General features: G+C 48.8%; 1 protein-coding gene across 1 annotated transcript in view; it reads left to right on the plus strand.

Annotated features, from left to right (window-relative positions):
- Positions 1–2,792: 2,792 nt before the first annotated feature.
- Positions 2,793–26,312, plus strand: part of TMC2 (transmembrane channel like 2) — a 69,166-nt gene continuing 45,646 nt past the window's right edge. The window contains exons 1-4 of the mRNA XM_043553311.1: positions 2,793–2,826; positions 2,982–3,062; positions 15,350–15,668; positions 19,672–19,824. Of these exons, the coding sequence (XP_043409246.1) occupies positions 2,793–2,826; positions 2,982–3,062; positions 15,350–15,668; positions 19,672–19,824 (587 nt within the window). The remainder of the gene's footprint in view (positions 2,827–2,981; positions 3,063–15,349; positions 15,669–19,671; positions 19,825–26,312) is intronic.

Below are 26,312 nucleotides of genomic sequence, written 5' to 3' on the forward strand. Positions count from 1 at the left end.
CACCGCCAGGTATGGAGCTGTGGAGTTGCAGCCTTTGCCCTCCCCTTGTTTACAGTCTTAATGGAGTTTAAACCCTCTCCTTTCTCCTTTCTCCCTTTTTAGTTTAGTCCCTGCGGCTGTTTCCAACTTTCCACTTTCTTGCTTTTGGGGAGGGGTGCTTTTCCCATATTCTCCCCTGCCCCCAGTCTCCGTCCTCTCTCCGCCCGCAAAAGCACCTCCCTTCCTGCGCCTTCTAGCTCCCCAAGTTCACCTCTCCGCGCCGCGTACCTGCTGAATTCTGTGGTTCAGGTTGTGCAGATTGTGGTGTTAATCCTCCAATCAGTTTTCTAGGTGTGTGGGATGGTTTAGTGTTGCTCTGGCTGGATTTCATGGACGCGAGACGCACAAAATACTTCCATGCTGGGGCGCCTGGGTGGCGCAGTCGGTTAAGCGTCCGACTTCAGCCAGGTCACGATCTCGCGGTCCGTGAGTTCGAGCCCCGCGTCAGGCTCTGGGCTGATGGCTCAGAGCCTGGAGCCTGTTTCCGATTCTGTGTCTCCCTCTCTCTCTGCCCCTCGCCCGTTCATGCTCTGTCTCTCTCTGTCCCAAAAATAAATAAACGTTGAAAAAAAAAATTTAAAAAAAAAAAAAAAAACTTCCATGCTGTTCCGCCATCTTGGCTCCTCCCCCCCCTAGAGTTATAAAATGTTAATGTCATCTCTTTTTGTCACCCCTTGAGCAAGTAGCCCAACCCCAGGTCCCTGGGCCTCACAAACCCTGTTGGCTTTCCCCGTCCCCTGCTGCTGTGGGTGGACCCTTTGGAGATGCGGACAGAGTGACCTTGCTCCCTTCCTCAGGGCAGAGTGACACCTGCACGTGTGTTTACCTCAGCAAGCCCCGGAACTGATATTTACGTGGTGTGCCACGAATAAAGCAAAATACTCCGTGTTCGGTTTGACTCCCAAACCTGGACTTGGAATTCCGTAACAACAGTTGTCATAGGTTTTGTTGTGAGAATTTCTGAATTCCCAGCTTCCCCCTTCAGATGCCGAGGCCTCACCCGCCCACCTGGGATGGCAGAGACGGCCCCTCGAGGGTAGGGGTCTCCGCTTTATTCACTGATCATCCCCCCGTGCCTAGAACTGGGTCTAGCCCTGGTGCCTGCTCGGCATTCTCTGGGGGAAACAGAGAAGTGATGTGCTCCCTGGTGTAGACAGGCCAGGTGCTGGAACGCGAAGGAATTCCCTTGCGGGAGTGAAGGTAATGTAGAAAGCCTTTCCCCCTCAGACCCCAGAGAACCGGGAAGGGCTGAGAGGGTCCTCACTCATTAGGAGAGGCGGGCAGGCAAGCTGGGAGCCCCCTCAGCCACAGGGATTGCCTGGCTGGGAGAGAGGCTGGCTGTAGTCACTCCAGGGCCCCGGGGCTGCAGCGTGGAGGCCAGAGAGTACAGGAGTCCCTTCACTGTCCTGGAATCCTGGGGCTGGGGAGAGGCCAGGTGACAAAGAGAAAGATCTAAAGCCTGAGCTGAAGCGTGTGTGTTTCAGATGCTCCCTCACACGGTGGTTCTTTGGCCCTTCCCTTCACCAAGGTGGCCAGGCGACAGGCCCTCCTAATAAGTAAATAACATGGTCTAGCAACAGGATTATAATTGTCATAATTTCGAAGTAGTGATAGGCATACATGGAACTTTGAGATTCCCCCCCACAGCTTAACGTGCTGAGAAAATGTCTATGACTTCCACTGGGGGGACGAAACTCACGCGTTTTTTGAGGGAAATGCTGAATTTCAGTTGAAGACAAGGAAAAATGAAATGGTTGTGTTTCCCCCCTTTTCTGCTCCCAGGGATCCCAGGTTAAGAACCCAACACCCTAGGGCCTGTGGCTGCCTGCCAGAGAATCAATTCTGAACCTCTGGTTTGCAAAGCAGCCAAATGTGCCCTTTTGCAAGGCGGGCAACAGTGGGAAGAGTGGCCGAGCAAGTGACAGGTGGCAGGAGCGGGAACCGTTCATCAGAGGGGCCTGGGGACTCGGCATCAGTATTCAGAGAGTAGACTCCTCAGGCGCTGCCCCGACCTACTGATTCTAATGCCCAGTGTCAGTCCTGGGAATCTGCATTTTAACCTTTATTTTTGAGACAGAGAGAGACAGAGCATGAACGGGGGAGGCTCAAAAAGGAGACACAGGATCTGAAACAGGCTCCAGGCTCCGAGCTATCAGCCCAGAGCCCGACGCGGGGCTCGAACTCACTGGCCGCAAGATCATCACCTGAGCTGAAGTCGGACGCTTAACCGACTGAGCCACCCCGGCGCCCCAGGGAACCTGCGTTTTAAACAGAAGGCCTGGTGATAATTTTCACCAACATCCCACAACTTTCCTGGTGCCTTGTCCCAATTAGGGACTCCGGGTAGAGGAAAAGGGCCCTGGGATGCTCTTCACATCCCCCCGCGGCCAGAGTGCAGGTGGCGTCAGAGCTGGGAGGTGAGCTGGCAGCTCCTGGCCCCTCCAGGGCCCCTCCGTGTGTAAGTGATGCCTGAAACGTGAGGCCACACTGCCCCTCTGCTGGGAAACCTGAGCGGAGGAGTGTGTGGCCGGATTGAAGGGCTGGGAACTCCCCGCCTCCTTCCTCACCTCTCTCCCGACCTTCACCCACCTCCAGTTCAATCTCGAACAAGCCAAGGGGCCCCGGCTGCCATCAGGGCCCAGAAAGGAAGCCCGGCCACCATGAGGGCAGGAGAGCGCCCCAGGCTGAATGAAGGTGCACATGGGCCAGCCATCGGTGTGAGCCAGCGTGGGGGCTGAGGCGCTCCTCTGACCATGAACCGTCAGCCGAAGAGCCTGGGGGAGGAAGGTGAGTGGTCCCCAGCTCCGAAGGGCCCACCCACAGTGTTCCGGAGCAGCAGCAGCGAGCCAGGGGAGCAAAGGGGGTCTCTTGAGGCACAGGGACCGGGCTTGAGCCCAGGGTCTGCCACTTGCTGGCTGAATGGCCCCAATCTGGATATCCAGCCTCTCCCAGCCTCACCCATGAGATGGACGAAGGCAACTTGCTCCCAGGCAGGACCATCGAAGGGACTGCCAAGGGCACATGTAAAGTGCCCCGCACAGTGCTGGTGTTGGCAGAACCCTGAGACTCCAGCAGGGGGTCTCAGTCTCCTGCTCTCTTGGTTAGAATCACCTTTCCTCAGCAATCCCCTCAGCAAACTTCTCTATCTGTCCGTCTGTCTGTCTGGGGCGGGGTGGATGGGGGATGCGGGGATGTTCTGACCTCGTGTCTGCTCCAGGGTGTCAGAGATATGTCAGGACTGGGGATGCTTGTTAGTAAAATTATCGGGGCCAGGTCGTCATCTGGGGCAGTGGGGACCGGCTGAGGGCTCCCCCACAGCAGAATGGGGGTGATCCAGGGAGGGGGACGCCCAGAGGTCGGCCATCTGTCATGCTTCATCTCTTCCAGCAGGCAGTGGGGTGAGAGGACAGGTGAGGAGCGGCTCTCCAGGCACAGGTGAGGTGGGGTGATGCCTGAGTTGGGGTGTATGTGAGATGGGGTGATGCGTTCCTGGTCTGGCCGCCACCCAGAGTTCTCTTCCACCCTCCCTTCCCCTCCCCCCTCCCTTGTAAGGACCCCTGGGGGCGGGGCGGGGGTGGGGGGGTGGGGAGGCAGGTGCTTTCATTGGGGAAGGGACGGGATGCTGCACAGAGAGGCCCTGCCCGCAGCCCAGAGTTCGGGACACTGAGTCGAGCCTCAGGAAGCAGTGACCATTTAGCAGGGAAGCACCGTCCAGGCAGCGGGTTGGGTGTGGAGCCAGGACTCACACCCAGGCGGCCTGACTCCAGACAGCACGCTCGTCACCTCCACGAAGTACCAGCAGTAGTGGGGTTAGGCCACCTTCCCATCAGGACTGCGGCCACAGCTCTTCTGTGAGCCGGGGAAGGCTGTACCCAAAGTGGGGCCACCTGCTCCGGGAGGAGCCGGAGGAAGCCATCGGCAGGAGAGAGGACCCTTCGAGGCCATGAGGAGGGCAGAGGCCATACTCACAGGTCAGGCAGCCTACGCTTCGGGTCATGAGACGTGTTGTGGATGTTATGATGCCATTTTCTCTTTCTTGAATCCCCCCGATAAGCGAGGAAGCAGAATTGCAGGAAAGGATGGACATCCGGGGTGAGGGTGGAAGAGATTCCCCCAGCCAGTTCCGAGGGGGAGGGACTCGTCTGGGCCCCCACCCAGGCACACTGGACTGGCTCGGACGAACTGGCCAGCATCCACCTCGTCTGTCTCCTTTGCCAAGCCCTTCTCTCTTGTCACCCTCTGCTTCCCCACAGCCAGGGGCCCGAGTCCCATCATGACAAGTCGGGGGGGGGGGGGGGCGGGGAGAAGAACCCAAGAGCAAGGCTTGTGGAAAAGCCAGGACCCTGGGCAGGAGGGAGGGGCCAGGGCACCACCAACTGGCATCTCAGCCCTCCTTTCTGCCCCCAGAGCTCCAGAGCTGCCCCTTGGCCACTGTCTGTCCTCCCTACCCCACCCACCATCCAGTCATTATCTCCCTCCAGACATGCCTGCGTGTGGCTGGATGAGAAACCCCTTCCCCACAGGAGGGTCAGCTCTCTTGGTGACGGTTGTCTAGATGTAGGATGCACAGATCTGTTTCTCCACATCCCATTCTCCTTGCCCATGTCCCTCCTGCACCCAGCCTGGCTCCCCTCTGGCCCAGCTGAGGGGGCTGGCCTTGGTGTCATGGGTGGGCACATGGCCCTCAAGCAGGACTGAGATGGAAAGTCATTTTGCCTAAAACACAAACATTTTCCTACAGAAATATGCCACTCACCGCCCCCCCCTTGCCATGCTCCCTTCTCCCATAAAAAAGAAGAAATGAATTTTCATTTCAGGGGTCCAGATGGTTAAGGAATACAGCAAAGTTAAATATTGGGAATCCATTAGGTTAACTGAAGCCCGATTACATAAAGATTTTCATTTTAAGTCTCCTCTGGAGTCACCTCTGAGGGGACCTGATAGCCTCTTCCTTCAGCTTCTAGGATGTTGAGGGGGGAAAATGTCTGAGAATACAAAGCTATTTTCTCAAAATAATTACAATCTGTCATTCTGTTAGTCGAAGAGGGGGGTCAGAACTCTCCCGCCTTCCAGATCCTTCGGTAAACGTATTTAACGGTGAAAATCACCGAGCTGGAGGGTGAGCCAGACCCTGCTGGGCCTTCCAGCTTCTCCTCAGCCAATTTTCACTTTGGATCAGGTCCATGCGCCCGAGGAGGCCTGTTACGAGTGAGGGAGTACATGCTGGGGCTTGGAGGTCTTCCTAAGGTAGCAGCTGCTTTTCTGGCTCCTAAATTATTCATTGTGTGGAGTCCACGGAACACTGGCTGTAAAGAAAAACTAAAAAAGTAGAAGAGGCTTGGGGAAGATTGAGGAGCAAATTCTGGCTTGCTTTCCACATTCCGTATGGATTTTGTTCAGTTGGGAAATAACATTACAACAGGAGTTACAGCCTGTAAAAAATGCATGAACCCTCGACTTTCATCCATAGCGTTTGAAAAAATGCTTGGTATAGCTCATTACCAGAAAGAAAACCATTTGTTAGCTGATTGAGGACACACAGAGCTCAGAAGAAGATGCAGACATATATCGACATTTTTACCCAGTTCTTTCAAGCAACATGCAGCTGGTGTTGGATGGGACCCAGGAGACCTGTTGCACACACTCTCTGCTCTTCTGTCTTCTCTGAGAGCATAGCTCAGTTCTAGAACTCTTCTAAAGGGTCACAGCTGCAGTAACACACACTTTGTCACACTCGCTCCTGGTCTTTGGACAGGGTGGCCTAGTTTCTGGCTCCACCCCCCCCACCCCCACCCCACCCCCATGAGGGGGGCCGAAGCCTTCCAGAGCCATGCGGAAGAACATCTACAGGACAAACCCATCTCTCACTGGCTGATACTGACCTGCTTCCTAATTTGGATGAGTTACCATTACACTTAAATAATCTTGCGTTCACATTTTCTGACCGAAACCCTTTTCCCGTAGGAGGGGAGTCAGAGATGAAAGAGATCAGGGCAGGAGGGAACCAAGAAAACCTATCCAGCCACACATATGATCACCTGTCTTTGCATCTAGAAACAACGCTCATTGCTTTTCAATGAGCTGACACCAGTTACCTCGTGCCATAATTGCAACAATGAGAAACCGAGTCCCAAAGATTGTTAATGGTGGAGTCAGACCCTTGCTCGGTGCCTTTTCTTGCCTTCACAGCGAACATGCTCACGGGGCCTGCCTGCCCTGCAGTGACCGGGAACCGGTGTCCCAACCCCACAACAGTTTCATCAGTGCTTCTAGCAGCATTCTCTGATGCAGACCACATCCTGCACAACAGGCTCCAGTATCACACCCTCGCCCTCCAGATTTTAACCCAGCTGCCCCATGGGTACAGCTCTCTGGGCAACCTCCCCTGTGCGAACTCCCCACCCCAGCAACCAGATTATAGCCCAGACTCTGCCCTGCCTTGCTCACCCATGCATCAGACCTCTTGGCGTTTCCACTGGAGCCTCTCCATTGCCTAGAATCCCCCCACCTTGCTAGCACCGCCACTCCCTTCTCCCCTTCTTCTCTTGGCAAAATCCTGTTCATTCTTCCAGAATCAGAGTGAACATCAGTTCTTTGCTAAGTATTTCCAATCATCCCAGTTATACTTTATCACTCTCTCTCTCTTTATTTCCATGACTTTTTTTTTTTTTGGCCCACCATATTTATTCCTTCTTTTTAAAAACAAAATGTGTTTATCTAAGTTGTTGTCAAAAACCGGCTTCCTAAATATCACCAACACAACCTATTGATAAGATAAAGCTGCTTTATTGCTTATAGCGAGAAAAGCTTTGGAGGGCCTCAGGAAAGGGAAGGGAAGGTCAGAATTTACTGAAAATTGAAAGTTTGATTTAAGGCAGGACTTTCAAAGTGGGGGCTAGATTGGAATTGGATGAGAATTCTAATACAAGAGTCAACAATAAATGGCAAGGTCAGGATTTTGAGGCAAAGCATTCAAAGAATCTTTGGGTGCAAATTTTTGGTGATGCTTTCCATTGAAGAGTTGATGAGTCTTTGGGAAAATCCTGCAATGACCAATCAAGCCATTTGCCTGGGGGAGGAGACTCTTGGAAAAAATAAAGTCATGCTAAGGAAGGCAGAGGTATAACACAAAGTCATCTTAATGAGGACCCTAAGGTGTAGTTTTGGGTTCTCTGTGTTTGGGCGGAGTGTGGGATGATGGTTTCTGTTCTCAGTTGGTCCTTGTGGTCATTATTCAGCCCAAACTGAAGGTCAGACCATCAATATCTGAGAACATCAATCCAGATCTTCACCGCTGTTTGAGGTATCATAATTGCATGTCAATCACCTGTGGATAGTTGTTTCAACCTCCCACTTTCTGGGGATAGTTGTTTCAACCTGTGTGTCACGTTTTCCAGTTCTTTCTTCTGCATGACCTTTTGCTGAATCATTTGATGCATAGCAGGTATGCAACAGCATTTAAAACTCTGGAGATCACACATCTGAACACTGGTACACAGACAAATACAAAGAGAAGGAGTATGGCCAGAGTGTGCATAGTTCACTTTTCAGCCAGGAGCCAAGAATGCCCAGACTAAATAAAATAACAAATCTCATGCACAATCGGAAAAGTCCATGGAACCAAATATGGGATCAAAGTTCCCCGCTTCCTGATATCTTTGTTTACTTCTTGGATCTTTTTAGTCATGTTAAAGATCTCTGAGAGGTCTTCAGGAATGTACGTACAACATTCCTCCCCTGAACATTGCACATTACCCTCGAAAGGCCAAAATATATCTGAAGCAGCTCTGATATAAATCATCTCTTGTCCAATGTCATAAACCTCTCAGGAGATGGATTCTTGGTGGATTATCTAATCACCTTTTCTTCTCTCAATAATAGCACATAAGTTTCATTTTACCATCCAGACTTCTTCTAAAGTATGGAAATGAAAGTCCTGAATTTCACAATACCCCTAGAATAAGTAGGAGTTTCAGTTCTGGAATTAAGGCCCAAGTTTTCTTTCTTCAATGAAACTGTTTACTAATCTTGTTTTCCTAGAGGGCAAACTACTGGGCCAAAATGGATCCTGGGTGATGTCAGAAGCAATCCTGAGAATAGGTATTAGTTTACCTAAGTAACAAGTTCCTGTCTGATTTGTGGGTAATAGTAGGCTTCTGTACCAGATCCAATACCGGTCACTGGGGGCCACGTAATGATCTGGTTTGGGCCAAAATACTACTATGGGATTGGGAAATAATGCTGTAAAGTTTTGACACCGTTCATCAAAAATAGATTGGTATCAGGTAGTGAATGTTGTAGTATCGAGGTTATTAGGTGGGTCTAAAGGAAAAGTAACGTGTTTTGTTGATCTGCAAAAGCGAGACAGTCTCCAAAAATACACCACCTGTCCCCTGATCTCCTTCTAAGCTTTAGTTCAGTGACACTATTGTTTCAGCAGAGTCAAGGCCCTCCTAGAATGTGATGGGGGTTTTGGGTTTCCGGCCACTTGGCCTATTGTGGAATTTACCATCTAAAACATCACGCAGTGGTTGAGTCCAGTTTGCCAGAAAACCAACTGATTTCTTACATGGAATTGGGACCAAAGACAGCTGAGTGGTTCCCAAGGGAAATATGCACTTTAGGTAGTTCATGGGTGAATTGTAACTGGGTATTGGATTCATACCAAGGAGTGATTAAGGAAGCAAACAGGGCTTTATTAGTAACACAACTAAATACAGCCTTACGTTAGTGCAGGATGGAATTTAGGTTAAAGAATAGAAAACAGGGGAATACAGGTTACAAAGTGGCAATCTATGGTCTTGTTCCATGGATCTTGGGCACAACTGTCTATATCCAAAGACTGTCCGCTTCAAGAGGGCTTCTAAGCACCCTCAGCTTGAGGTCACCAGTAGCGATGGTCTTCCAGTAATTTGAAGATGGTGATGTCTCTTCAGTCAAAGGACACGAATCCAAGAATCGACCCCTTGAGAGTTTCACTACTGTGCTAGTTGTTAACAATACCTGCTAGAATCGTTCCGGTCGGGGTTCTGAGACAGTCCTTTGATTAAAGACAAAAACTCTAGACTACAGCTGAGATTTCAAAGAAGTTTCAGGGTAAAAACAAGTAGTATCTGTGGGTGACAGAGACTTAAAATGGCTACGGTTAGCTTATTACTAATAACTTACAAAAGTGAAATATGTCATAGCAATAATGAAACTGGCCAGGAAATTTGGTTGTTTCTATGGGATGCAAAACAAACATAATAGGGCAATCTAAAAGTTTTGGGCAAAACGTTTATAATGAGTAGGCATGTTTTTGTATAGACAGGGAACATTATATCTGACTTATAAAGTTGGTTAAACATAATCTTTACAGAGAAAAAATGTCTTGAGATATAATGTATAATTAGATAAAAACATATACATAATATAACAAGAATATATCAACCAGATAAGAAAAATAGATCAAGAAAATTATGTAAAGAGGGGTGCCTGGGTGGCTCTGTTGGTTAAGTGTCTGACTCTTGATTTTGGCTCGGGTCATGACCTCATGCTTGGTAAGATCAAGTCCCACACAGGACTGTCAGAACAGAGCCTGCTTGGGATTCTCTCTCCCTCTCTCTTTGCCCTTCACCAGCTCATGTACATGTGTTCTCTCTCTCTCTCTCTCTCAAAATAAAGAAATAAACATTTTTTAAAAAGAATATTATGTAAAGCGATTCATTCAGTCTAGAGTAGGTCCTAAGCTTATGTGTTTTGTTTTTTTTTTTTTGAGAGAGAGAGAGAGAGAGCACATGCACATGTGCACTGGAGAGGCAAAGGGAGAGGGAAAGAGAATCTTTTTTTTTTTTTTTTTTTTTTTTAGGAGACAGAGAATCTTAAGCAGGCTCCACAGCCAGTGCAGAGACTGATGCAGGGCTTGATCTCACAACTGTGTACCAGAATCAAGAGGTGGACACTTAACCTACTGAACCACCAGGCGCCCCAGCATGTGTATTTTAATAAAACTCTATAGGTAAATCTGATGTGCATCTCCAGTTGTAAGCACTGGCCTAAAAGATGCACTGGCCTAAAAGAATATTGTTATCAAATAAACATTTTAAACGATAATTGAGTTGTGACTGATTATTATACTGTTGCCTAACATCAGGCAAATCACCCGCAGGACTCTGATTAATGGAAATAAGTCATGGACAGCAAGGGCATGCAGCAGACCTCTCAGAACTGCCCATAGGACATACAGTTGCTGAAATATTTAGGGGCGCCTTGGTGACGCAGTCGGTTAAGCGTCCGACTTCAGCCAGGTCACGATCTCGAGGTCCGTGAGTTCGAGCCCCACGTCGGGCTCTGGGCTGATGGCTCAGAGCCTGGAGCCTGTTTCCGATTCTGTGTCTCCCTCTCTCTCTGCCCCTCCCCCGTTCATGCTCTGTCTCTCTCTGTCCCAAAAATAAATAAACGTTGGAAAAAAAAATTTTTTTTAATATTTAAACATTTGACCTATCCCAATTTAACCTAGGAAAGGCTAAGCGTCTCCTCTGATTTGACAACTTTTCCCATGAAACTCCAACAGTAACATCAAATAATCCTAATTGTTTCTGGCACCTGTCTTTGTCATAAGGTGGAAGAATAAGTCTTTGTGATTTTCCAGGGACCTTCTGGGAAATCTCAAAGATAGTTTTAGATACAAAAGATATTCTGAAAGTTATTTTTCTTCATTTTACACTTAGGACTCACTCTTAGAAAAAAGAAATCAACAGTTGTCAGATTTGAACACTTAAGAGAGGATCGTGGTGCCTTAGAAACCATACCTGGCTACTCATTTGTTTTACGGGCCAGAGTGTAATCTATCTTCATGAATGTTCCATGTGAGCTCAAGAAGAATGTGTATTCTGCTGTTGTCGGATTAAGTATTCTATAAACTTCAATTAGATCCAGTTGATTGATGGTGTTGTTCAGTTTGACTATGTCCTTACTGACTTTGTGCCTGCTGGGTCTGTTGATTACTGACTCCCCAACTGTAATTGTGGATTCGCCTGTTTCTCTTTGCAGTTCTATCAGCTTTTGGTGTTGTGTTGTTAGGCGCATACATGTTAAGGATTGTTATGCCTTCTTGGAAAACTGATGATCTCTTTAGCATTATGTAATGCCCTACTTTTTGCCTGATAATTTTCCCTGTTCTGAAATCTGCTTTGTCTAGAATTAGGACAGTTACTCTAGCTTTCTTTTGGTTCGCATTAGCATGGTATATTTTTCTCCATCCTTTAACTTGTAATCTGTATTTATCTTTATATTTAAAATGGATTTCTTGGGGCACTGGGGCGCCTGGGTGGCGCAGTCAGTTAAGCGTCCGACTTCAGCCAGGTCACGATCTCGCACTCCGTGAGTTCGAGCCCCGCGTCAGGCTCTGGGCTGATGGCTCAGAGCCTGGAGCCTGTTTCCGATTCTGTGTCTCCCTCTCTCTCTGCCCCTCCCCCATTCATGCTCTGTCTCTCTCTGTCCCAAAAATAAATAAACGTTGAAAAAAAAAATTTTTTTAATGGATTTCTTGTCTTTCCCAATATCGGCTCTGACAACCTCTTTCTCTAATTGGTAGACCATTGTTGTTAAAGTGATTATTGATATAGTTAGATTAATATTTGCCATATTTGTTGCTGTTTTCTATTCATTGCCCTTGTTTTTTGTTCCTAGTTTTGTCTTCCACTCTTCCTTTACATTTTGTGGTTTTGACTGAGCATGTCCTATGATTCCAGTTTCTCTCCCTTTTTAGCATTATCAGTTGTACTTTTTTTAGTGGTTTCGCTAGAGCTTGCAATATCCATTTATAATTAACACAAGTCCACTTTCAAATAACATTATACCACTTTATGGGTGGTGCAGGTTCCTTATAACAGAGTATTTCCAGTTCCTCCTTCCTGTCCCCTTAACACCACTGTCAGTCATTTCACTTATCCATACGCTATAGTCATCCAATATATTTTGCTATTATTATGTTAAACAAACTCTTATCTGTTGGATCAGTTAAGAATAAGATCTTAGATCTCAGCTTATCAGTTTCCTTCTTCGAAAGGCCTTCGTTAATTCTGGGTGAAGCCCACCCCTGTGCTTCTTGAATCATAGAACTGATCACGCTATCTCTTCCACTAACTCAAAATGTGTTGAGGGACAGAATCTTGTCAATCTCATTTGCTGCTGTAGCCTGTAGCCAAGCAGGCAGGCACATTGTCCATTTGAATATGCCACCAATATCCTGGTTTGAAACCCAAAAAGAGAACTTTGAGTAGTTTCTCTCTGAACCTCAATGCAAATTGCACTCACTAAATCTAACCCCAGCTCACATCACACTTGCACTGATACTATCTCGGTTGGATTTCCCGACCACACTTTGAGGTAGGTGCCTATAGATCGATCAGGTTCCCTGGAAGCAGAGCCTGATATGGGGATTCGTGGGCATGTGATTTATCGAGGACGGCTGTCAAGAGACAAGGAGTGAGGGAAGCAGGACAGGGCAAGGGAAGGAATCGAGCCAGGATGTATGCTCAGATGGACTCTAACCATCCTGTGATCCCACAGGAAGCTCTGGAGTATGAATGAGCCACAGATTGCTCAGCCTTGAGGCAGAAGACTGGACTTTTGTACCTCTGTATCAGTTAGTAATTGGCCATGGGCTGACTCAAGGAGAGGAAAGGGATGTAAACATCTGGGCATTTCCCGGCAAGATGGCTCCCGTCAACCAAAGGCTCCCCGGAGAAGGGAGAGCCTGTGAGCTGTTAGAGCCTCCATGCCCAGGAACCAGGGGATGATGCAGTGGCCCGGTAATGGGATCTGGGTTGACCAGGGGCAGCACTTACCAGAGTACCCACAAGGAAGCTGACTCAGAAAGAAAAAGCAACCTGCCCAGCGGTACCCAGATAATAACCATCAGAACCAGACTTCAGACCCAGACAGCCAGACTCTGAGTCCCCAACTCTGTCTGCCCAAATCCAGCCCCACCTACCACAAACTAGTTCTGGTTGCTGTTTGACAGGGTGGCCTGCTTCTCAGAATGTAAAATCTCTAGGGGCAGGGAAGCAGCTAGGAAAGCTCTCTGTGGCCACTGCATTGCATGCACAGCCTTGAGAGACTGCATAAGGAGTAGGGTAGAGGTGAGAATTTGGGAAGCTGAGAGTCCACATCCCAGCCTCCATGACTGCTGCTGGGAATGGCAGGTGATGAACTTCTACTCTGCTCTGCCCAAAGTTGGGGCTCTTGCAATGCAGCTGGGGAAATCTGCCCGGCCATGACACAAAAGCCTGGATGGTGGCTCCTGTGGACAATGAGACCAAGTGCCCTGCAGAAGAGTTCCCAGGCACTGCCCACTCAGAGGCAGGGCCTCAGGGTGCAAAAGTGGGAGGCAGGCTGGAGACAGGAGGGGAAGGGGACTTCGTTGAATACACCCCCATGGGCCAGACTTTTTACTCCTGCTTTTCATTTTTATTTTTATTTTTATTTTTTTAAATTTTTTTTTTATTTTTTTTTTCAACGTTTATTTATTTTGGGGACAGAGAGAGACAGAGCATGAACGGGGGAGGGGCAGAGAGAGAGGGAGACACAGAATTGGAAACAGTCTCCAGGCTCTGAGCCATCAGCCCAGAGCCCGATGCGGGGCTCAAACTCACAAACCGTGAGATCGTGACCTGGCTGAAGTCGGTCGCTTAACCGACTGCGCCACCCAGGCGCCCCTCATTTTTATTTTTTTAATGTTTATTTGTCTTTGAGAGAGAGACAGCGATAGAGTATGAGCGGGGGAGGGGCAGAGAGAGGGGGAGACACAGAATCCGAAGCAGGCTCCAGGCTCTGAGCTGTCAGCACAGAGCCCGACACGGGGCTCGAACTCATGAACTGTGAGATCATGACCTGAGCCAAAGTCGGACGCTTAACCAACCGAGCCACCCAGGCACCCCTACTTGTGCTTTTAATTAACCTCCCAACCACATAAGGAAATAAGGGTTACTAGAGCCATTTTACAGATGAGGAAACTGAAGTGCAGAAAAGTAATTTATTTGTGGCCACAGAGATAATAAATGATAGATATGATCTTTTCATGCAAACCAACATAGCTCGTAACCTGTGTTCTTTCTAGAAGTAAAAAATATCTTATTTCTGGGGCACCTGGGTGGCTCAGTCGGTTAAACCTCCAACTTCATCAGGTCATGATCTCGACCTCAGTTCATGAGTTTGAGCCCCGCATCTGGCTATCTCTCAGCACAGAGCCTGAAGCCTGCTTCCAATCCTGTCTCCCTCTCTCTCTGCACTTCCCCCGCTCATGCTCTCAATCTCTCTCAAAAATAAACAAACATTTAAAAACATTTTTTTAATACTTTATTTCTGGATTAAAAGTATCAGGGGAGTGCCAACCGTTCTCAGATGTCAGTCACTGTTCTGTGTTCATTAACAAGCTGATGGAGAAAGTATGAACATCCCCATGGCAGATGGGAGCTCAGAGAGGTCAAGTGACTTGCTCAAAGACACCCAGCTAGTAAGTGACGAAGAGGTTGGTTATTCACACCAGAACTTCATGATAACCTTGCCCGTATGTAATTCGTAACTTTGTGAATAGTTGTACTTAGCCTAGCTGTTGGGCAAACTGTTGAGGAAATTTCATACTGTAGATTCTGTTCAACCAGGCCGTTTGCCAATGCTACAAAGTCATGGTTGATACACACACTCACAGGCAGGGTCCCGTGAGACAGCAGACCCTGGAGAAAGGAGCCTGTCAGTGGTCCAGACACAGCCTTGCCAAACAGAGACGGGGGCTTGGCCTGGCCCTGGGGGTCAGGAGATGACTCCGCTCTGACCCCAAAGAGCTGCACACCCACAAAGAGGAAAGGCATGTGCCTAAATCTCTAACCGAGCTTTATTTTTTTTTTGTAATGTTTATTTATTTTTTGAGAGAGAGCGTGAGAGCGTGCACATGAGTGGGGGAGGGGCAGAGAGAGGGAGAGAGAAGCCCAAGCAGGCTCCACACTGTCCGTCCAGAGCCCGACGTGGGATTCAAACCCACGAACGGTAAGATCACGACCTGAGCCAAAACCAAGAGTCGGTCACTCAACCGACTAAGCCACCCTGGTGGCCCCCATCTACCTGAGGTTTAGGCAAGAGCGTGGGAGTGCCAACCGGTCAGAAGAGGGAGACGTTAATTCTCATCCCAGACCAGGGGCTCTGAAAGAGGTGGCCTTTGGAGCCAACAAGCTCCAGGAAGTATCTTGGACATCTGGTGTCTCACAGCCGGGGGCACTTTCCTGGGGTGGAGGCGGGTGAGGCCAGAACTGCCCAATTCCTGCCCCTGCAGGTGACAGGTCCGGGAGGAGACCCTCAAAGAAGCGGGCTCCCAGAGCCGAGGGTGCCGCGGGCAGGCGCGGAGCCCAGCCTGGCCAGAAGGAACGGGCCGGGGGCAGCCCAGGGCCGGGGTCCCCCCGGGGGAAGCAGGCAGAGCGCAGGAGACACCGAGAAGAGCTGGGGGAACGGGGGCGGAGCTCCGCAGAGAGGACCTGCACAGAGAGGAGGAAGAAGGATGGGAGGACTTCCCTCAAGGAGCAGAGAGCACCCTCAAAGAAGGAAAAGGAGGTGCCGAGGAAGGAGGAGACTTGGAAGCGGCTGAAGAAGCACAGGTATGTTGTAATTCTGATCCAGGTGCGTTTATGATCAGTGCCCTCCTCTCCTTTGGTCTTTCTCCCTCCCATGACAAAGGGCTGATGTCCCCTCCCCTGGTATAGGTGACCCCTCCAATCTCCTGCTTCTGTTTGTCCCCCACTTTTCCACCACCCTGCTCTCCCCATCTGGGGCAGAAATGGGAAGAGGGTCTTGGCCACGCTAGGCGGAGGGGACACTGGGTGCTCTCAACCGCAGTGCCTCATGTCCGGCAGGTGCAAGTGGACATACTGAGTGGGGAGGTGACATGGCAGCGGGGTGGGACCAGATCCCAAGTCTCCTAAATTTCAGCTGGTGGCTCACCGCAGCTCTTGAAGAGGAACTGAGAGAAAAGAACAAAACTGAATTTAGGAGTCATCGTAGGAGTTAAGCACACCATTTCCCCAGTCTGGACCTGTGTCCTCTTCTGTGAAAGGTGGCATTGATTTAAAGGACCCTCGAGGGGGCGCCTGGGTGGTGCAGTCGGTTAAACGTCCGACTTCGGCTCAGGTCACAATCTCGCAGTCCGTGGGTTCGAGCCCCGCGTCAGGCTCTGGGCTGATGGCTCGGAGCCTGGAGCCTGTTTCCGATTCTGTGTCTCCCTCTCTCTCTGCCCCTCCCCCGTTCATGCTCTGTCTCTCTCTGTCTCAAAAATAAATAAACGTTAAAGGACCCTCGAGGATTCCACCAGCCCTGAAACCTAGGATGTGGGGGGTTTGTTTTTTTCCTTTGTTCCATTAGCGCTGGCACATGTGGGTTCACAGACAGAGCCAGCTTCAGGAGTCAGCAAGTCACGATTTGGGTTCCATTCTTTGCTGCCAATTTTGATGGGACATCTCCTTCTCTTTGCCCCCCCCCCCCCCCTTTATAGCTTTCCTCACTTCCCGGGATGTTTTAAGAATCCCTGTTGATAATGGCTGCAGAGGCTTTTGAAACAGTGGAAGGAAGCAGGGCTAGGGTGAAGGTGATGTTCCTTCCCACTGGGGTCTAACCCCCTCAAAAGGGTGTCCCACCGCCCCTCCCTGCCTTTACAGAGGGAACTGAGGCCCTCCAAAGGGCCACTGATTTCTTCTGTCACCCATGCCGGTCATATCCGGCGTGGTTAGGGCTTTTGTCTCCTGCCTGATTGTCCTTGGACATAAGCTAAAGGGGTAAAGAGTGCATGGTGCCCATAGCAACTTAAAGAGAACTTGAATGCATGTTGATCAAGCCCTGAAGTGTCCTGAGCGTTCGAGGGAGGCTGCCCCACCCCAAGCAGACCGCAGGTGTCTGGACGGCAGAGGCAAAGCGAAGGGTGCCATTCTCAGCTGAGTGTCGCGGAAGGGCAGAGAGAGACGGAAAAGACTCAGTCGTGTTCCCCAGACGCTGACAGTCTAGTAGGTATGATAGGACATGGGCATCAGTCATCATAAGACAAGGCGGAAAGCAATATGCACTCGAGAAAGGGTTTGATGAAATGCCTTTTCCATGGGGCCCTGGGGCATCCGGGTTTCTCCATTGAGAAGGTAAGCATTTCGTCCAGTCCCTGAAGCACACGGGGAATTGAGGCAAAGCCTGAGTGCCCTGCACCCCCAGACCGAGGGACCCCTGAGGAGAGACTCAAAGGAAGCTGTCATGAGATGTGCATGAGGCATGGCAAGACACCCCTGTGCCCTCGGCTGTCCAGCGAGGTGCTGGACCCCTCTTTTCTCCTCTGGCCCATGAGATCTCCTCCGTTCTTTGAGTTCCTCAGAAATTAAAACTCATGGGGGCTGCTGCAAATTGTTCTCTAAAACCTGCAGGGACCCAAGCCCACATCCTGTATTTACATTTATGGAAGTGGCTAAGAAGGCTGCCTGGGTCTGGCCTTCTCCACCCACTCCCTCACCCCATGGGCAGCTGTCCCGCTCAGAGTTTTTTTCCGCAAGCAAAGGACACTGTGAGGAACACACACAACAACTTAAATGCTGCAGCAGCCGGGGATGCCCGGGTGGCTCAGTTGGTTGAGTGTCCAACTTCGGCTCAGGTCATGATCTTGTGGTTCATGAGTTCGAGCCCCGCGTCAGGCTCTGTGCTGACAGCTGGGAGCCTGGGGCCTGCTTTGGATTCTGTATCTCCCTCTCTCTCCGACCCTCCCCCTCTTGCTCTCTCTCTCTCTCTCTCAAAAATAAGTAAACATTAAAAAAAGGTTTTTTTTTTTTTTTTAATTTTGTGGCAGCCGAACACATGTGGTCTCGGCTGTGAGATGTTGAGGCTCCTTACACAGGGAGAAGGTTTCTGGATGCAAGTCCCCTCCCCCATGCCATCCAGTACGACGGCCACCAGCCACATGCTGAGCCCTTGAAATGTGGCCAGTGTGACCAAGGAGCTGAATTTCTAATTTAACTTCACTTTATTTTTTAAGTTTATTTATTTATTTTTTATTTTGAGAGAGAGAGAGCGCGAGCAGGGAAAGGGCAGAGAGAGAGGGAGAGAGAGAGAGAGAGAGAGAGAGAGAATCCCAAGCAGACTCCGCATGCCAGCACGGAGCCCAACTTGGGGCTCGATCTCACGAACCATGAGATCATGAGCTGAGCTGAAACCAAGAGTTTGCTTAACTGACTGAGCCATCCAGGCACCCCTCACATAACTTCATTTTAATTCGGTGTTAATGCTACTGAGCTGACACAAAAGTTAGTGAATTTACTTCACTTGGATGGACAGCTGTAGTTTTGAAATCAACTTAACTTTGAGGCACCTGGGTGGCTCAGTCGGTTAAGCGTCCAACTCCGGCTCAGGTCATGATCTCGCGGTCTGTGAGTTCGAGCCCCGCGTCGGGCTCTGTGCTGACAGCTCAGAGCCTGGAGCCTGTTTCAGATTCTGTGTCTCCCTCTCTCTCTGCCCCTCCCCTGTTCATGCTCTGTCTCTCTCTGTCTCAAAAATAAATAAATGTTTAAAAAAAAATTAAGAAAAAAAAATTTTTTTAATTAAAAAAAAAAAGAAATCGACTTAACTTTGAAGCCAATGCATTGCTCCTTTAAAAAAAAAAAAAAATGGGCCAACTGCTTTTGTCCGTGCAGATGTAAATGTCAAAGGAAAATGATATTCTGCCATGTAATTCGTTGGTTGGGAAACTTTTAAGTATGTCTAAAACCATTTGGGTATGTGAGTCTACCTTTTCAACTACAAATCTTATGAAATCCAGATACAGATCAAATATGTTCACTGAAAATGTAATGTCTAAATCGACACACATAGGGGTTGTGAGAGGAACACCAGATTTTGAAGACAGCACAAGAAGAATATAAAATGCCTCATTAATAATTTTTAGATTGGTTACGGGTGAGAACGACAATTTTTGACATGTTGGATTCAACGACGTGTATTATTAAAATGAACTTACCCATCTCCTTTTGCCATTTTAATGTGGTTACTAGAAAAATTTCAGGGGCGCCCGGGTGGCTCAGTCGGTTGAGTGTCCGACTTCGGCTCAGGTCGTGATCTCGCGGTCTGTGAGTTCGAGCCCCGCGTCGGGCTCTGTGCTGACAGCTGGGAGCCTGGAACCTGCTTCGGATTCTGTGTCTCCCTCTCTCTCTGCCCCTCCCCCGCTCATGCTCTGTCTCTCTCTCTCTGTCAAAAATAAATAAACATTAAAAAAAATTTTTTTTTAATTAAAAAAGAAAAAAAAGAAAAATTTCAAATGACAACGTGTGGCTCGGGCTGTATCCCTCCTGGGCAGCACTGTGCTAGAATGTGGCGGGTGGGGAGCACGCAGAGAAATCGAGTTGGGGGAGGCGACCCTCCCGGTGTCTTAGGCTACAGGACAGAGTGGCAGTCTCTTCTGATGGGTGCTGGGAGTCACTGAGGGCTTCTGAGCAGGGGCGGGCCTCTGAGGGGTGGTCAGGGCTGGGAGGGTCAGGGAACACAGCCCGCCTGCCTTGCCCGTGGGCTCCCCTACATTCCGCAAGATGCCTAAAGACACCAACTTCTCACTCTCCCCTCCTCTGACCCGGGCTCTGCCTCCAGATCGCCCTCCTTGGCCTCCAGTGCCTCTGTCGGGGAGTCTCTGTCAGAGGAGGAACTGGCCCGAATCCTGGAGCAGCTAGAAGACAAGAAGAAGCTCATTGCCACCGTGCGGAGCAAGCCCTGGCCCATGGCGAAGAAGCTGACTGAGCTCAGGTGAGCAGGTGGTGGTCGGCCGGGGGCCTCTTGATGTTCGAGAGGCTCAGCTCCTTCTGATGGGCCCGGAGTCCCTTCTCCCTCTCCGCCCCTTGACAGGAAGGGAGATTCACCCTCCCACTCTGCTTTGGTCCCTTCAATCCCTAACACAAGCATAGCGCCTGGGTTGGGGGGGGGGGGGTTGTTAGAGCCTAGACAGGCATGAGCAGTGACTGTTTATTGACTGAGGCCCTTCCGTTGGCCAGCACTGACAGGGTCTGGCGGGAGAGACAGAGGATCGTGGCGCTCTGGCCTACACCCAACCTGGCATCCTTTCTGTTTCGTGTCCTTTCCTCTCATCTGGCGGCTTCTACGCCTCCCTCACAACCCAGCACCGACGTGCCTCCCTTGGGCGGCTTTCCAGCCCCCACCCTCCCCACCTCGACACGTTCAGAACGCCCTCTGTGTTCTTTGGGCCCCAGAACCTCTTTGTGTGTGGCACACTCACGCTGGGCGCGTGGAGAACGGGGAGTGTGTCTGTCTCAGCTACTCTCGAGTCCCAGATGCCCGACAGCTCAAGGCCCAAGCTTGAGGTGACGCTCCATGAATGTGGTTCGGGCCTCCTCCTCTCCGAGCCCCTGACTCCTGTTTTCAGCTCAGCCCTTCTCCCGTTTCCACACGAAAGGCCGGCACACCAAGCGTTTTGTGAGTCTCGCGTCTCTGCCGTAGTCTTGAGATGAGGCCAGGGGGTCACACTGTTTAACTGGTTTTCTACTGGAAAAAAAAAAAAAAATCCCATCCAATATTACCATTTCCCCCCAAGTTCCCCCTTGGTTTTTCTGCCACTGGGGGCTGGGGGCGGGGGGGGGGGGGAACACTCCCCTTGTCCTTCCCTCTTCATAAAGCCACTTTTGCTGGCTCCTGTCACACCTGAGTTTCCAGTCTGCCAACCGCCTCACCCTTTATGATGTAGAACAATTTGGCAGCTGTATTTTGACTCGGCCTCCCCGTTCGCTCCCAAGAGGTGGAGCGAAGAGGCCCGTTGCACACAGTGCAGACCCTGAGGGAGTTCTGGTAAACCCAGCTGACTCTACGCACCCAAGCAAATTATTACCGGGTGCCCCAGGCTCCTACGGGAAGAAAGGCCTCCCTGTGGTGCCTCCGGGCCAGTGCTGACCAACAGAACTTTGGGGCGTGACGGGGATGCTCTAAAGCTACACTCTTACTGCCGCCGCTAGCCCTATGTGGCTGGGAACCACTGGAAAAGCCGTTAGTGGGACCGAGTAACTGAATTTTTTGTTCTATGTTAATTTATTTAAATGAAATCATCCCACGTGGCCGCTGGCTACGGCTCGGGTGGCAGGTGCAGGCGTGGGCAGGGGCTGTCTTCTGGGTCTCCTCTCCCTGATCCCTCAGGGCCAGCTTCTTCCTCCTGTCAGGGGGCCCAGAACAGCCATCTGTCACTCTAACACCACCTCGCCCCCACTCAGGTGTCACCTGAACACATCTTTTATTAACAGCGGAAAAAGAGCAACCCAGGTGCTCGTGGAAATGAGATCTCCAGCAGGCTGAAGCCTCGGGGACCGTGAACATTTCTTGAGGGCTGTTCGGCTGCCCAGAGGAGATGCGTGACATCTCCTCCAGCCGGAGGGCAGAGCTCCCGCCCCCCGGTACCAGCGGCTAAGGCCTGGGAAATCAAACAGACCCAGGCGTCTGTCTCCGGGGCAGGTCTCCTCAACCCACACTGGCCTCTTCCCTTCACGATTCCCTCCTTCCTCTTCCCTCTCCCAAGACTCCTTATCCCAGAGTCAGGTCCAAGGTGGACAGCCTCTGGGTCTCCAAGCAAGCTGGGGCCTCTCCCTAGAAGATCTTTGCTTTCTGCCGGCCCACCTGGCTAATTCCTACAACCCTGTAAGACTCGGGCCAAGCGTGCCCTCTGCGGGGAAGCCCCCACCGCCCGCCCCACATTCAGGCTGAATTATTTACTGCCCCTCAGATGCCCAAGGCAGGGTGTCCTCACTCCACCGGATGCTCTTGTCCACGGAGCTGGGTCTAACACATCTCTCAGTACTCTCTTTTTGTACATATGGCCACCGCTTGTTGAGTGCCCCCTGGGTACCAGATCTATTCTGAATGCTGGTATGTAACAACCAGTTACATACCAAACCAGTTGTTGGTAACCACTCCTTTATTTATTTATTTATTTTATTATTTATTTATTGCCCCCACTTTACTGATGAGCAAACACAGAGCCATCAGGTCACTTGCCCAAGTTTTACCAGGTGAGGTAAGGGGCCTGGCCCGCATTTGAATTCAAGAGTTCTGGCTCCGGTACCTACACTCTTAATCTGTCTTTTGCGTTTGTCTGTTTATTTGTTTTATTTTTGAGAGAGAGAGCAGGCGGGGGAGGGGCAGAGAGAGAGGGAGACAGAGGGAGACAGAGGATCGGAAGCAGGTTCCAGGCTGTCAGTGCAGAGCCCGATGCAGGGCTCAGACTCAGAACCATTGAGATCATGACCTGAGCCAAAGTCGGATGGAGGCCTAACTGACTGAGCCACCCAGGCGCCCCACCTACACTCTTAATTTGTAATCATCTGTCTAGGGTTACTAAACATTCTAGAATGTTCGCGTCCTCCATGATTTCCTCCCATCACAAGTAGCATTCCCAGACTACATCTTCTTTTGTTAGAAGCAATGGTGTGGGGACCCGTCTCTGGCCCACTCGGGCAGCTGGTTGACCCGGGCAGAGTTGTTGTGACAATCAAAGCAGGATGACGGTGCATGAAGAACAGAGGTGAACTGGGGCAAGGCTGTGTTCACACCTCTGCTGCATCTAGGTGACTTTGGCTGGCTGTCCAGTGCCGCTCGGATGATTTCCTTCCCTGAAGCCCTCTGAGCCTCCCTGAATTCCCATTCCCACTCAGCAGTAATGAAGAGTCCTACCCAGCCCCAGGTGCCAAAGTAAGCCAAGGGAAGAACAAGGACCTCCATCTGGAAGTAACCAGACAGCATCCCTTTCACCCACTGGGCCAGTGTCAGAGGAGGCCTGCTAAAACAGAAGATTTCAACAAGATCCAGAGTCTTATAATATCCAACGTGTCCAGGCTTCAACTGAAAATCACTCATCATACCAAGAACTAGGAAGATCTCAAGCTGAATGATAAGAGACAACTAAAAATGCTAACACCAAGATGATATAGATGTTAGAATCACCTGGCAAAGATTTTAAAGAAACCATTACAAAAGTGCTTCACCGAGCAGTTATGAACATATGAAACTAACGAAGAAATAGAAAGCCTAAGAAATAGAAGATATAGGGGCGTCTGGGTGGCGCAGTCGGTTAAGCATCCGACTTCAGCCAGGTCACGATCTCGCGGTCCGTGAGTTCGAGCCCCGCGTCAGGCTCTGGGCTGATGGCTCAGAGCCTGGAGCCTGTTTCCGATTCTGTGTCTCCCTCTCTCTCTGCCCCTCCCCCGTTCATGCTCTGTCTCTCTCTGTCCCAAAAATAAATAAACGTTGAAAAAAAAATTTTTTTAATAAAAAAATTAAAAAAAAGAAATAGAAGATATAGAGAACAACGAGAAATTTTTATCTTTGAGACTACTTATTTAATGTTGGTTTATTTTTGAGAGACAGAGCTCAAGCAGGGGAGGGGGAGCAGAGAGAGAGGGAGACACAGAATCCAAAGGAGGCTCCAGGCTCTGAGCTGTCAGCACAGAACCTGACACGGGGCTCGAACTCCTGAACTGTGAAACCATGACCTAAGCCAAAGTCAGACACTTAACCGACTGAGCCACCCAGGTGCCCCACAACTAGAAATTTTCGAAGTAAAAAAATACAATCACTAAAATTTAAAAAAACGAACGAGTGGGCCCAACAGCAGAATGGAGAGAGCAAAGAATCAATGAAATTGCAAGTAAAACGAGAGAATTTACCCAATCTGAACAATAGAGAGAAAATGGTCTGGGAGAAAACGTGAAAAGAACCTCAGGGACGTGTGGGACTATAATAAATGTTCTTACATTAGCGTCTCTTTCAAATCCCTCACCCTGAATATGAGACGGTTGGGGGAGGGGTCCCAGAAAAGAGGAGAAACAGAGTGGGGCTGAAAAAGGTCTTCAAACAAACAATGCCCCCGAATTTCTCAAATTTGGCAAAACTTACAGATTCAAGAAAGCTAAAGAAACCCTCCCGCAGGATAAACCCAAAGTAATCTATGTCCAGACATATCATAGTCAAACTTCTTACAAGCAGTCAGGATATTTACAAGCAGTCAGAGAGAAACAGTGCATTGCCTAAAGGGGAAAGCAATTAGAATGACAGAAATTTTGTCATTAGAAACCCTGGAGGACAGAGGAAGGGAGCACAAAAACTTTTCAAGTGCTAAATGAAAAGAATTCTATATTCTGCAAAATATCCTTTAAGAGTAAAGAAATCCAGACATTCTCAGGTGAAGAAAACCTAAAAAAATCTGTTACCAGCAGACTATCCTAAAAGAATGGCTAAAGCAAATTCTCTAAGCAAAAAGGAAATGATGAAAGAATCTTCAAACATCAGGAAGGAAGAACATGGTAAGAGCAAAAATATTGAAAACTGTCATAGATTTCCCTTCCTCTCTTGAGTATTTAAAATTATGTTTGACAGTTGAAGAAAAAATCCTAACGTCTAATATGGTTCTCAATGAATGTAGAGAAATATTTAAGACAATTATAAATGGGAGGATAAAGGAACACACAGGGAAGTAACACTTTTACACTTTACCTAGTAAAATGTCAGCTCCAGTAGACTTTGATAAGATATATATATGTGTATATGATATATATGTATATGTATATGATATATATGTGTGTGTATATATGAGTGTTGTGTACAAACACATTATATGATAATATACAGTAATAATTAAATTATATTATTATAATATAATATATTACAGAATATTTTGCTTAGAGCAACTACTGAAAAGGCCATACAAAGAGATAATGCTAAAAAGCATCATAGATAAACCAAAATGGAATCCTAAAAAATGTTCAAGTAACCTGCAGGGAACAAGAAAACAGAAATGAAAAACAGAGAGAACAAACAGAAAACAAAAAATAAAATGGTAGGTTTAAACCCTAACACATCAACAGTTACATTAAATGTAGGTGGTCTAAATATACCAACTAAAAGACAGATTGGCAGAGTAATTTTTAAAATGACTTAACTCCATACAGTCCACAAAGTGAGTCCATAGACTCACTTTAAATATGATGATATAGGTAGGCTGAGAGTACAAAGATGGTAAAAAGACATATCCCATGCAAATGTTAAGCAAAATAAAGTAGAAGAGGCTATGTAAATATCAAATAAATTTGACTTCAGAGTAAAGAAAATTGACAGGGACTGAAAGGAACATTATAGAATGATAAAAGGGTCAATCCACCAAGAGGAAGATGTAACAAACCTAAAAGTGTAAGCACCAAAAATAGCAGTGGTTTGAGTTCTACAGTATATTATCTCGGGATGTATAATACATTACCCCAAAACTTAGTAGTTTAAAACAATAAGAAACATTTATTATCTTCTATGGGTCAGAAATTCAGGAGCAGCTTCGCTGGGCAGTTCTGACTTGGAGTCTCTCATAAGGTTGGGTTAAGATGTTGGACAGGGCTGCATTCATCTGAAGGCTTGACTGGGGCTGGTGAATCGACTTCCAAGGTGGCTCACTCACGTGGATGACAAGTTGGTGCTGGTTCGTAAAAAAAGGCCTCAGTTTCCCCTCAGAGGATACTTGAATATCCTCATGGCATGGCAGCTGGCTTCCTTCAGAAGAGGATGTATTCAAGGAAGAAGTCACAATACCTTTTATGTCCTCATCTCAGAAGTCATAAACTGTCACTTCTACTACTTTCTAGTCATTGGCAACAAGTCACTAAGTCTGGCCTGCATTCAAGGGGAGAAGAATTTAGTTCTCCATTTTATTTTATTTTTTATTTTTTATTTTTTTAATTTAGAGAGAGAGAGCAGGAAAGAGGGAGAGAGAGAGAGAAAAAAAAAAAACCTCAAGCAGGTTCCATACTCATTGTAGAGCCTGCCATGAGGCTCGATCTCACAACCCTGGATTATGGCCTGAACTGAAATGAAGAGTCCAACGCTCACCCCAACTGAGCCTACCCAGGCACCCCTGGTTCTCCATGTTAAAGGGAAGAATAATAATTTGGTGACATATTTTAAACCACCACTTCTGGAAGCCAGGCATGCTCGCTTAACCTCCCCTCTCTCAGATTGATTCACTGAGGTCTCTAGAGCAGATGCCTCACCTGACTGATCTCAATTTCCACTTAGCATGAGTTCAGGGTTTCTTTGACCCTTGTCTCCACAGCTGAAAATGGAGATTGCTTGGGGACAAAGACAGACACCAAGCCAGCCTGGCCCAGGCCGCCTTTAACCACTCTGCACCTCCAGCCCCTCGCCACCTCCTTTGGACCTTCGAGTGCATCCTTCCTATTTCCAGGTGTCTTCTAGAT

This window comes from Prionailurus bengalensis, chromosome A3 (assembly GCF_016509475.1).
Source record: "Prionailurus bengalensis isolate Pbe53 chromosome A3, Fcat_Pben_1.1_paternal_pri, whole genome shotgun sequence".
Taxonomy (NCBI): Eukaryota; Metazoa; Chordata; class Mammalia; order Carnivora; family Felidae; genus Prionailurus; species Prionailurus bengalensis.